This window comes from Anguilla anguilla, chromosome 14 (genome assembly GCF_013347855.1).
Source record: "Anguilla anguilla isolate fAngAng1 chromosome 14, fAngAng1.pri, whole genome shotgun sequence".
In the NCBI taxonomy this organism is placed as follows: Eukaryota; Metazoa; Chordata; class Actinopteri; order Anguilliformes; family Anguillidae; genus Anguilla; species Anguilla anguilla.
The window spans coordinates 18,975,697-18,988,602 of record NC_049214.1 but is presented as its reverse complement, the minus strand read 5'-3'; the positions used below and the strand labels follow the sequence as shown (position 1 = coordinate 18,988,602).

At 42.3% G+C, this 12,906-nt stretch overlaps 1 protein-coding gene across 1 annotated transcript in view; it reads right to left on the bottom strand.

The window, feature by feature from the left end:
* Positions 1–3,482: 3,482 nt before the first annotated feature.
* The window catches only part of ric1 (RIC1 homolog, RAB6A GEF complex partner 1), a 66,282-nt gene continuing 56,858 nt past the window's right edge, over positions 3,483–12,906 (bottom strand). Inside the window, 8 exon segments of the mRNA XM_035391995.1 lie at positions 3,483–7,964; positions 8,244–8,432; positions 8,626–8,803; positions 9,734–9,931; positions 10,342–10,643; positions 11,154–11,290; positions 11,688–11,846; positions 12,589–12,906. The exon segment at positions 12,589–12,906 is cut by the window's right edge and continues 402 nt beyond it. Of these exon segments, the coding sequence (XP_035247886.1) occupies positions 7,679–7,964; positions 8,244–8,432; positions 8,626–8,803; positions 9,734–9,931; positions 10,342–10,643; positions 11,154–11,290; positions 11,688–11,846; positions 12,589–12,906 (1,767 nt within the window). The 3' untranslated portion in view covers positions 3,483–7,678.

Below are 12,906 nucleotides of genomic sequence, written 5' to 3'. Positions count from 1 at the left end.
CTGTGGTGTTCCCTCATGAGAGGGGGAAAGGAGGGAGGGGTATTTTGAACTGAATCAGGACAGTACATCGTCTGCTTAGTTTTGTAGGTTTCAGCTTTGCGTATTTTTCTCCTAAGGCCTGGAGCCGTTCCTCTCTGTGGGGACTCTGTGTGCCTCGTTCTGATTTTTGGCTATGTATGTGTGCATGTGTGTATGCATGCACTCATGTCTGTGATCCACAGACAGGTCAGGTGTTAAGTCTAAGTTTGGAGGTCTCTTGATGGATGAGTTATGTCCAACTCCTGAATGCAGTCGAGGGAGAGGATTAGAGAAGGAAGCCTATGTTGTTATGCCTTTTGAGTTAGTGCTTTAGTATGCTATGGTAAAATTACCACCCTTCTGTCCGATCTCTACAGTGGTATAGCAAAGTTGATTCCTACAATGAGTACAAATCTACAACTATGTTGTTTTTGGAGTAGACTCATCTTGAGGAATTTGGAATAGACTCATTCTTGTCTCAGTTTTCAAAAGTGCACCACTTTAATTTGCACTTGACTAGTCCATACACTTGGTGGCACCTTCCTGCTGGCCAAAATATGAAAATGTAGAGCCTTTATGTTTGAATTGGATGCCGAAGAATTACTTGCTCAATTTTGTTATTGAAATGTCTTCCTCTTCCGGTAGCTCAGTGACCACTTTGTGTTATACTTCACTGTGAACTGAATTCAGTCATAAATATGTGCACATAGCTTTAACCGTTACAGATATTTGCTTCTAAACTAATCTCAGTCCATTGTTTATGTAGGAAGATCTACTCTTGAATAGTTTTTTTCATGTCCCTCCACCTTGAGTAATATACTGTACTGTATGGCAGGTGTGCAGCACAAAATGGCTGCCATTATCCTTTATTTTAATTGCAACATTGATATCTAAACTATGCAATTGATCTCTTTCGCGTTGGCCTCTTGGTACATAGATAATAGTGGCAACATACTGATACGACAGGAAACGTGTAAATATTTGAGACATTGCCTGCTACTTTTTAGGAGTACAAGTGAGTTGATTTCATGCCTTTCACTTAATTCAGCAGCATGTGAATTCAGGATAACAGGTACTTCCCTTTGAAGAAAAGAATCGCAAAAAAAAAAAAAACGCAGGTCACATAATCCTTGCTTTTATCTAGCAGTGTGTTTCATTGGATTTCCTCAGCTAGCTTGCTAGCTAATATTAAGCTATGAATACTGTAGTAGCAATAGCAATATCTTTATATGAAGATGACGTTTGGTCTTCCTGTGACTAGAACTGGGCAAAAGAGGTTGAGAGGTTAAGGTTAAGGACAGAGATATACATAGACCTGATGTTGGAAAAACTATTTTCTTAAATGCCAGTAAGGTTTAACTTGTCTTCTGGCTATGTGTACTTATAAATGTATTTATGGTGAGAGAAAATACTGGACTGTACAGCAACATTTTGTAAACTGCAGAATAGAACCAGGTTTAAATCTCTATTTTTTTCATATCCATTGCTGCACATTGCAATGACACACTCATTGTCCTTTTGTAAGTATGCATGTGTAGTGTAAAAACACAAGAAAACAAGGATACGATAAAACTGGATTTTTTGGCACATATGACATTACCTATATGCTTTAGCATAGGTGCACAATATAATGAGACATTGAAGGGGGTCTCGCTGCTTAGATGTTCTGTATAAATATTGATATCTATTATTATATCTCTTAGTCAATAGAACCTTCCCTAATTAAAGAAAAAAAAATTCGAAGTAGAATTTTGAAGTAATAAACACCAAGAGTGATGTTCATAAATACCCAGGTTAATTTACATGTATAAATTAAAGAAATATGTTTTATTATTGCTCTCCTTGACTTGTTTGGCCAATTCAATCGATAGGAGTTTTTAAATACTCTTCAGTTTAGGAGACAATAATTACACTGAAACAATATATGTAATAACTGTATTACTAGAATGAATGCATTGACTTGTAGCTACAAGTTAGCAGTTGATGTCATTAAAACATTTCCTCCATTACCGAAACACCATGTAAATGAAGGAATAATGACCAGTTGTTTTAAATGTGTAGGTCTGGGATTAAAACTCTGCAGTACACGCACTGTAGATGATTGTAAAACGTGGCTTGGGTGGTTGGTGGGAGATTGTATTGCCGCTTTCAGGTCTTAATGCTGTGAAATGTATTTTCTCTTGTGGGCATTTCTCATAAAAATAAAAAAAAAATCATAGTTTATGTTTTTTGAGTGAAATGCACATCCACTGCTTTTCTTGTTTATCAGTCCCCATTTTAAGAGGGCCCTTAAATTCTTGTCAGTAGAAAGCATAATTCGTCCTTAGAACAGCACAAAATATTTCTCAGCAAAGGTGACTGGCAACATACTGTTGTCACAGCAGGGTTTCAATTATAATTGGAAGTATAATCCAGTGTTTATAATGTGGCACATTTTGTATTACCAAAAAATTAAAGAAAATGAAAATGCCAGTGTTGAAGAGGTCACTTAAATATCAATTTCAATGAAAATCAGTGTTTTCCTCTATTAGGCCTTTCCTGGCATACTCAAATGTGAATTTTCAATTCCTTAGCCAAAATTTTGATTCTGGATATTTTAAGTTAAATTATTAGATCACTATATATATATACACACACTGTATTGGCAATTGTAACTATAAAAGTCATTAATTTTAATCTGAGGCCTCTAATTTTAGAGAAAGTTAAAAGCATAAGAAAATTTTGAACTGTATTAGAAATGCCTAATGTCTTAATCTACAGATTTCTTTCAATTTCCAGTTGTACATTGTTTCCACATGTTCACGTGTTGCTTTTTCCATTGTGTTCAAATGTGCAATGCCTTTCTCTTTCATCTTTTCAATCATACACTTGTGCCCTTATTTATTGTTCTCACTGTATTACAGTGTTGTTTGCAACATTAAATAAAATTCAGTTTTGTAAGAGAGATTTCAAATAATTCTCACATTATTTATTGTAATTCTTTTGGAACATTTTATGTAACCGCTGTCTTTTGGTCATTGCATTGTTCAGGGTCTGGCCTCTGGCCATAAATGCTAGAGCGTCTGAAGACATGCTTGTAGTGCTGTATATCTCTGCAAAAGATGCCTTACAAGGTGGACTGTGTGTCACTGGAGATAAACTGTACTTCATTCTGTAGATGAGACACATTTTCAGAAAACAAATTTGTCAGATTTGCCATATACCAACAGAAAGAACTTAACCATTCATTGACCCATATGTATAACAGAAAAAAAATTATAGGTTTAACTGAACATTGAACTGTGAATGTCTTGACTTTTCTGATATTTCAAATGTACATGACAACACTTCTGCACACATATCCAACCAACTTGGGATTAGAATAAGTGAACATCAATATAATACCAACCAACTGCAGAACTACAAGAATATCAAAATACTCAAATTCAAACTGGAATCCCATTACTGATAAACAACACAAAATGTGTATTTGTTTTTAAAAATAATTTATTGTTCTTTATGTACAGGAGAAATAAAATAGAAAACAAAAAGTAGAAAAGTAATTGTACAAGAAACGGGATCTATACACTGCATTGAAAGTGGCCGTCAGACCCAGGCAATGTTTTACTGTACACAGGAAGATAGTCCTCCCAACACTTAAGGTACACAATATACTGTTACCACTTTTAGTACCTCCGTATGTAAAGTCTGTCCATCAACTGACTTTGCTTTAAAAGGCTTGTTAATGTCAATGAAGCTGCGTCGTTTTCTATGTAGCGTGTCCATCCTTCCGTTCACCTGCACAGTGGCTCAAAGCTCCCCCTGTGAGAGCTAGTTTTGGTGTGAATATGGAACGAGTTTTCTTACTGGGGCCCATGTATCAGTGTACCATCACACACACATCTGCACACAGACCTCCAACTGACATTTGGAGGGTGGCATGTCATTTCTTTGGTTAAGTAATACGGTGGGTAAACCACTGCGACATGACTCAGCTTTTTTACTGTTTAACACAGGAGTGGAGGAAATAAAAGCATTTCCTGATGGAACACAGAAGAGCTGACTGTCAAGGATACCATAGAAATCAGAACCATGAACCACACAATTTCCATCGCCACCCTGTTTCCATTCAGTTTGGTATACTGCATGGTTCGAACCAAAACTAGACTGCTGCCAGACACTTTGCATTGAACTTTTTGAAAACATAAATCAATAAGCACTGAAGCGATATCGAACAAGCAAGAGCATTTACATTGCAGCATACAAAAATAGCTGATACCGAATCAGCAAGGAGTTCAGCTGCTGCTAAAAACATTTTGGTCCGTATGAGCATGGCAAAAAAGAATGAGCTGGGGGGAGAGGGGTTTAAAATAACTAAGCCCAAAAATCGTAAGGTTATAAAAATAGACCGCTCCGTTGTATAAAAGTAGTAACAACTCTGCCTCGGTTTATGAAACTGCTTCTTTATGAATGTTCCTAGCGTCATTTTAATACTGTTGTAGGTACAAATTTACATATGAAGGGGTGGGGGGGAAAAGCTACCATACCTCACTAAAATTATCTGTAAATATCTCAAGCATGTGCTCTGTACATAAAGCAAAGCCTGTTGCGATTACTATTAAAATATACATTTTATTTTTATATTGGCTTTAATGCAGTTTTAATGCGATGATTCTCATTTTCATTAATTTCTCAAAGCGACCTCCTGTCTCCCACCTGGAACTAATAGCCTGTTTTACAACCTTCAAGTCAGATACAGGGGCACAAAGCCTGAATGAGTACTATTCACATCCATGAAACGCACATGCAGTCCAAGATAGTATAGCCACAACAAAAATAAATAAGTCAATATGGAAATGAAGGTGTATATTTACCTTATTACAATGTTCCTCAATGGCCTAGGTAATAATAATAATACCTCCTATATTGTACTTCTACATGAAACAACTCCTCAAAATCAAGATCTCAACCAGTTCACTTGACTTTGGGTACAGGTGGACAGGTTAATTAACATAATAAAGCGAAACCTTGTAGATGCAGGAGACTGCAGTACCACTTGATTTATACTGTCAAACGCATACTGAAAGCATGAAAGCAGAAATCCAGCTCCTGTTGTCATCACAGTTAGCCAGTTCTTTTCATGACTGGTTTACCTTTACCAGTGTTAACACTGTCTTTAGCCTGTTAACTCTCAAGTAGACACCATCTCTGTCATAAAACATTATACGGACACCATACAGACCAATTAAAATTCCAGACTAACAGGGATGAACCCTCTTAAAACCACTATTCCCAAAATATTGTACAAAGTTCAGTCAAGCAGTGTCATACAGTGACTCCATAGTATAACGTTACCCATTTAGTCTCCACACCTGTTGGAGACGATACATTAACGCTGAGAGAAACTATGGGTTCTTTCCTGTTCTACGCTCATTTCCAACTGCTGGTCATTGGTGTCAGCTCTGAGGCTTGTAGGACCTGAAAATGATCTTTACTACATACATGCGAAGAGGTACTATATAAAAATGTTTACCTTTGCCACTTGATCAACATGAATAATTTGGGGTAGAAATTGACCAAACCAAAAGAATAAAAAACAGTTTTATTTTTCCTCAAACTGTAGTGGAAGGTAAAGGTTAAAATATACCAGGGATTGCTGAGCCGTCTTGGAGATCTACACCCATCTTATTCCTATTCATTCTGCATAACAGACTAAATACTTTGAATTACTCGAATCAATCAAATCATGATTTATGTGTCTGCACTCTGCACAAGGGTACTGAGTAAGTGAACTTTCGGTCCATTAAAACTGCCAAAAACATTATGAAGAACGATATTTTATGAACTGGAGGGAAAGTGTATTTTTGTTTATGGTTTACTATAAGGTTACAAATAAACAGCAAATACGATTCTGTGTCAATTTTCTCCCCAATGCGGATTCGCTAAACATCTCTCTCTACAGGCCAGAGCCTAAGAAAGACTGTGGCTTCGGCTAGGGACTCATCACAGTCAACTAATGACACAGCCTAGACTCGGACCTGCCATGCCTGGACCACCCTAAGTTTAACACACCCTACGCTGTGTTTTCTGGGGGAATTCTTCACTTTAAGATTTACCTCATTTCTACTGTACTTTAGCCACCCAAAAAGAACATGTAGACTGCAATTCTGATGGAACTCCAAACTAATCCTTCAGTTAGGTCTTCCAATTTTGGACTGTGACTTCAGAAAATGTTGAGATCACAACAGATCTGTCACCACAATACAGTAATCATTCAAGACACCTCCATTCACTTAAATAAGAAGGACTTTTATCCCAATGACATCATCACTATAAGTGTTTTCCTCAGACGCATTTTTGATGCATGCAGTACATTTCACAACAAAATATCCTGAGGATTAGAACATACCAAATTCCCCTTGAGCAGATTTTACGTAACTTTTTAAGAGATTTTCAAATAAATAATCTGATTAATATTAATCAGACTGAGTAAGTCTATCAAGTAATGTTACTATAGCTGCACCTGTGATAGCCTGACTAAATCAATAATCAGGTTATCACAGCTATATCAGCTTGATCTCCTAAAATAAACCTGTATAATATGAATATGAAAACAAGTGTAAGCCCACTCCCCCCTCATGACACACCAGAGTATATCTTAGTAAATATGCAAGACAGAGCTTACATATTTATTGGTTTTTCATCTACCTTACAGCTCGGGGACAACAGTTTTGGGTGCAGTTGGATTTCTGTGCCCTGGCTGAACTCCAAAACTATTTTTTTGCACATCAGTTTTACCCAATTACACATAATGTCTTTGTATACATGATCAAAAAATACACAAAGTTCAGTCGAATGGAATCCCAGGAAATGAAATGAATCCTAAAAGGGTAAAAAAAAAAAAATGCTTCTGATCATCCCATATGGACTCCTACGTTCAGACGGGATTATGGGAGTGCCATCATACAGCAAAACCAACAGCACAAGCAAATAAAACAGAAAACACACATCGAGCTTACCATCCCACATGGGGCCGTAAAGAGAATGGCAAGAACTGAGTGGAGGTTAAAGAGAAGGTAACACTTCTACGTAGCTTTAAAGCAGCCATTTGAGTGTATTTCTCACTGAAGAATAAATAGAGGCGTGTATACCATTTGGGCGTTACCCTAAGCTCTGTTTGAACTATTACACTTCTGTCCATTACCTCCAATTCATAAGGGCCTACAAGGTGGGTTTCAAGGTAATACTGACAGTATGTCCACAGAGCGCTCAGAAGCACACATCATGTGCTCCAGACACTTCTTAGAACCCTCTTAGCTTTTTAACGAGTCAATATTTTAGGTGTTAAGCAAACAAGGCTGGAGTATCACTCCTTTCTGTCCTCAAGAAGCTCAACATATCACACTCAATTTCATAGACACAAAACACACTTACACACAAACGCTTGCTCGCACACATGCACACGTACACACACACACACACACACACACACACACACACACACATTCCAACATGGTAATGCTTAAAGCGGTAAAATAAAAGCAACTGAAGGAACACAAATGAAATACAAGCTGAAATGAGCTTCAGTGACCACCAGGGGGCTCGCGAGTCCTTCCCACCTTCACTCCTGTCCCTGTCCTGTGGTTGGGTGGGAGCTCCCCGGCCCCCCTGTGCAGTGAGGTCAGGACAGGGTGCAGTCGTACGCCCCCTCCTCCTCGTTGTGCTCCTCCTGCTCCTCTGCGGGGCAGTCCTCCATGGGGTGGGCGGACCCCGCGGAGGCCTCGGGGGGCAGGCTGGCCCCCAGGGAGGCGGGGCCCCGGCTCTCCTCCGCCCGGGGGCTGCTGGCCTCCGTCAGCTTGGAGGCGCTGGAGGGCTGGAAGGACTCGGGCTGCACCTGCTCGGCCACCGTCTCCGCCAGCTTCTGAAGCTGCGGGCGCAGCAGGCTGAGGAAGGGCTTGTAGCCCAGGCTGCATGGAGGAGTGCGGGGGGGGGGATGAGTCAGGGTCCACTCAAAGATAATTCCATCCTTAGCACAACTCACTCATCAAGCACACCGACACCTGACATTAGTCTACATGAAGTTTAAAAAGCGTGCGTACATGCATGTTTCTGCGTGTATGCAGTAGAGTATATGCGTGTGTGAAATGTAGTGTAGCGTAGCATATTGTAATTTAGCACACTGCAGCGCAGCATAATGTAGTGTAGTGTATTGTAGCGTATTACACAGGCGCAGGGAGTGAACACACCAGTCAGACGAGGCCCAGGCGTCTATGGCCAGCAGCCCGTTGCGCACGTTCTGCACAGTGTCGGGCGCGACCTCTGGGCAGTCCAGGAAACTGACCACCTGCTTGATGATGTTTGTGTCTCTGAGGATGAGGCCGACGACCACACACCATTCCAAGCAGCCCGCCTCCATGAAGATGTGCAACAGGTACCTGAGATCAACACACAGTCAGTTAGCAACTGGTACAACACTGCCCTACATAAGATCATATATATTATATGGGCCTCTTTCCCTGGTCCACTTCCCTCAGGACTCCATACTAGCCGTTATTTTCTAGCCATCCTCACACTCGGGTAAACCCTCTTTTCCCACAGAGATGACATCAGCAGTGGCGGCCATCTTACCTAAGCTGCACCTGAGACTTGTGTGGGCCCTTGTTGGCCAGCTCCATGGAGATGTGCTCCAGCTCCGACTGCGTCAGGCTCAGGGTGGAGAAGTTCTCGTCCACCATGGTCCAGTCCCCGTCCACCATGGAGCTGGTCTCAGTCAGGTCTGTGGCTGAACCGATGCTGCACTCGTCCACTGGAGTGAGAGAGGAGGAGAGAGGCACACCACAACCAATTACTCAAGAGCTCCAGCAGAACTCTCTACATAACAGGGCTCTGACAGAACTGCATGTAAACCAAGAGACCCTGAGGCTTACATAAGCAAAGCTGTAAGAAGATAAACTCTCTAAACACTAAACAGGCCCCATTTTCAAACAGGACTAATTCACCAACACCAGGAATCCACTCCAATCCACCCAACTGCAACCACGGTGTCCTAAATGCTTTCAGCAGTATGCTCAGGACACAGAGCACACACATCGACACATGGGCCATATCCTGTTACATTAAGCTTGTGATCCCTGGTTATAAATGTCACAGTTAATTAACAGATGCTGCGACAGAATGGGATTCTGGGAGGGAAGTGACGCCGCTCCTCACTGGAGCTCCTGCTACAGAGGAGGATGAACAATTGGCTGTAAAATGCAATCAGGAGTTCTCAAACTCCTGGGGCCTCCCTGTGACTGCTGGTTCAACCACAATTGCAATCCCTGAATTATAACAAGCTGTTCATTTTCCTTAATTCGGTGCTTCTTTACATTCAGAGGGATTATTTAGCCTCTTAAACATGATTACGTCAGAAATAGCTATGCAGGTCATGAAGAAGTCCGATAGTCACATTGTCCCAAATGATTACATAAAGAGGATTAAAAGAAGTTTTAACTGACCAACTTAAAGACTGAGGTGAATCAATGGGCTACTAATAAAGTATAGACAAATGGCCACGGAAATGATAATGATCCAAACCTCCATTATGTGAATAAGCTTAAGGAAAAATTGATTAAAGAACACTATAAAAATATTTTAATTACTGGAAAAGTCTTTAATTTTATCCATTTATTTCCTCTTTATGTTTGTAAAAGAGCACAATAACTGATCAATTGATTGATTGAGGGTGCAGACAAACCCTTGTTGATGAGGGGTGAAAGGAAGGCCTCCTGAGGCTGTGGCTCGTCAGAGGAGGCCATGTCCATCTCCTTCTGCTCCACCCCCAGGCCGTCCAGCCAGCTGTGGCTGTTGGGGGGGCCGTGGGGGGGCGCGGTGTCCATGTCGCTGTTCAGGAGGCTGTCCGCAGACTGGGACTTCAGCAGCCGTGTACCCAGCACTGAGAACACAGAGAACGCCATTACACCGGGGTGGGGGGACGAACCAGCCACACAGGTCCCAGTCACAATGGAACACGCTGTACTAGCATTCCATATCAACCACGGCCACTCAGACAGCACAGCAGATTAGATGATCGTTTGGCTGGATGTAGAGCATACACTGCTCACGCACTTACTTGTTGTGTGAAGTCCTCTCTCTGAAAGCTACATAAAGCTAAGGGACTTCATATCTGCATGTGTGCTTGTGCCTAGTATTTGTGAAGATGATAATATTCTGTGGAGTACTGCCTGAATAGCTACTTTGTCAGTGTTATTCGAGTACTAATAAAAACCAGATGAGTGGTAACTGTTAATTGTAAATGGTTAATTGTTTTGTAATTCCTCACTATTAGGCTGACGATCTCCTCACCTGCACGGTAACGCCCGTTCTTATAGGGGGAGCTGATCTGCATGGAGCACGCGGGGATGACGGGGAACGGCCACAGGAAGTCCTGGTGCAGCCTCTTGAGGGCGGAGACGAAGTTGTCGACGCGAGCCGCGCGCGTGCGCTCCTTGCACAGCCAGCCAATCAGCTCGAAGCCCAGCTGGGCGGAGAAGCAGCCCAGGTCCTTGAGCCGCACCTCCTCCAGCAGGCGGCGGGCGTGGCGCCACAGCATCATGTCGATGTACATGTTCTCCGCGCAGTCGCTGTCCCTGCTCCACCTGTCAGAGCTGCAGGGCACAGAGAGGGGGCTCAGAAGACAACAGCAGCCTTACTGTCACCACCTTTCATTTAGCGGAGCCGTCACTGAGGAAACCAGGACAAAATGCCCAGCTTTTCCCTCAGTGACATTCTACTGTGCAGTGGCTGATGTGCCTCACATTACACAACTAGATAAAAGGCACGACGCAATGACATTGAATTACACAACATCTAATGTCACTCTGTGAACTATGTACAAATCCCACTCACGGAGTATGAATGGGATTTCTTCATCGTGACACTGAATGTTGTGTAATTCAATGTCACTGTGTTGTTGTGTAATACAATGTCACTTCAGTCGCTGGACCACAGAGGTAGTGAATCTCAAGTTAGAAGATTGGAGCACTGAAAAACCTTCCAGCCTCAGGCATAAGGCAGTATTTGGGTCTCTTTATATTTGCTTATATAAGTTCCATATGTGGCTTGGAGCAGCTGAGGGTGCTAAGTGCAGGATGGGCCTGCTCTCTCCTCCTCAGTACCTCTTTGCAGAGGGGCCGGTAGGCATGCTCAGGGTCTTCTGCAGGTTGAACTTCCCGGGGATCAGACTGTCTGCCGACTGGGACAGACTGATGCTACGGTGCCGGAAGAACTCGAAACCCCCCGTCGAGCTCGGTTCCTGAGTCCAAGAGAGACAAACCTCAGCTCTGGCCTCTCTCTACTCACAAATCACAAACAACTTATAAACTACTGATGAAAAACAAGCGAAAGAAGCATCTTGGAAAAGGTCCAATAAAAACTACATAATGAGTTTTAAGTTTTTCCACTTAAAGAAAAGGTAAAAATTTCCTAGCCTTTGATTAGTAATTTTCTGATATTATGTCTAATATTAGAAAGAAAAACTCCTTGGCAACCCTATACAATCTATGTCTATCCAACATCACTGTGAATGATTTTTTCATGCCTATGGCAATCTGGCTGAGACACATGTCCGTTCCCTCATTTTAGAAGTTATTTAATTCAGTTCACTGAAAACCCAGGAATGGCATGAAAAGCACAGTTCAGTGGTAAAGTACCTGAGTAGTTGGTGTAAGGGGCGGTGTCTCTGACTCTCCTGAGCCTATGGCCTTTAGAAACCTGATCATGTGACGACACAGATCCCACTTCCCCTGCTCCAGGGCAGTGTTGAAGAGCAGTGTGGCGTGCTGTCGGCTAACAGCCGGGACCTCCATGTTCTGGGATTTAAACACAGCCATATCAGCCACAGTCCACCAGTTAGGACAATCTAAAACGTTATTTAATTTCTGCTGAGTAAACACGTGAACACAGACTAATGGGTAATATTATCACTGTTCACAAAAGAGAAAATACTGAATGTTCTAATAGTGTTTAGTGTATTACAATCACGGAATTGTGTTCTGCTGATTGTATATTTTCTTTATGGATGTCCTGGGGGAGAATAACTCTTTAGCGCCACCTCTTGGAGAATTTAAAAATGTGAACCGCTGTGATTTTGGTTTAACACTGGGCCCAGTATCAGCATTCTGGCCATAAAGAGGAGGCACACTGGAATACTGATGGTACGGTATGTGCAAAGGGTCTCCATATTATTAGAGTGGACGGCAGAAAAACACGCACAAGGGTACAGATGAATGCTGAGTGAGTTAAACTGCTCATAAATAATTTAACTGAATACTGAATTTAGCATGTCAAATTGCTCGGGAATAACTTGTTACCAGTAATGCGGTTTAACATAAGCACTTAAATATTGGAAGGCATATTTAGAAACAAATATGCTGCAGCATATTTAGAGCTTTATAAGACATACTGTCATGTAGCAGACAGGATTCTGGGCACTATTAAAGTTTGTAACATTCCTGAAAAAAAAAATTTCCAATGAAAGATGTGACCATCCTCGCTTTACAGTCTAGCAGTTGTGAGCATGTCTGTTAAACTGCAGCGATTGGTCGAACGCACCTGCAGGATGATGAGATAGGAGGCGGCCGTGTCCAGGTCCTGGGCCATCAGGCACTCCTCAAACAGGTCCTTGGGGTTGCCCACGGCGGCGAACAGGTAGTTCCAGAGCGCGTACTCGGTCTTGCGGGCGCAGTGCACGATGGTCTGGAGGAAGAGGGGGAACTCGGTGATGAACTTGGCCACGGTGGGCAGCAGCGGGTCGGGGATGGGCTCCCGGGAGGTGGCCTCCTCCTCCAGCACCACGTGCACCATCAGCTCCAGCACGTGGGGGAAGTAGGGCAGGCCGGCGCAGGACTGCGCCAGGAGCAGCGCCTGCTC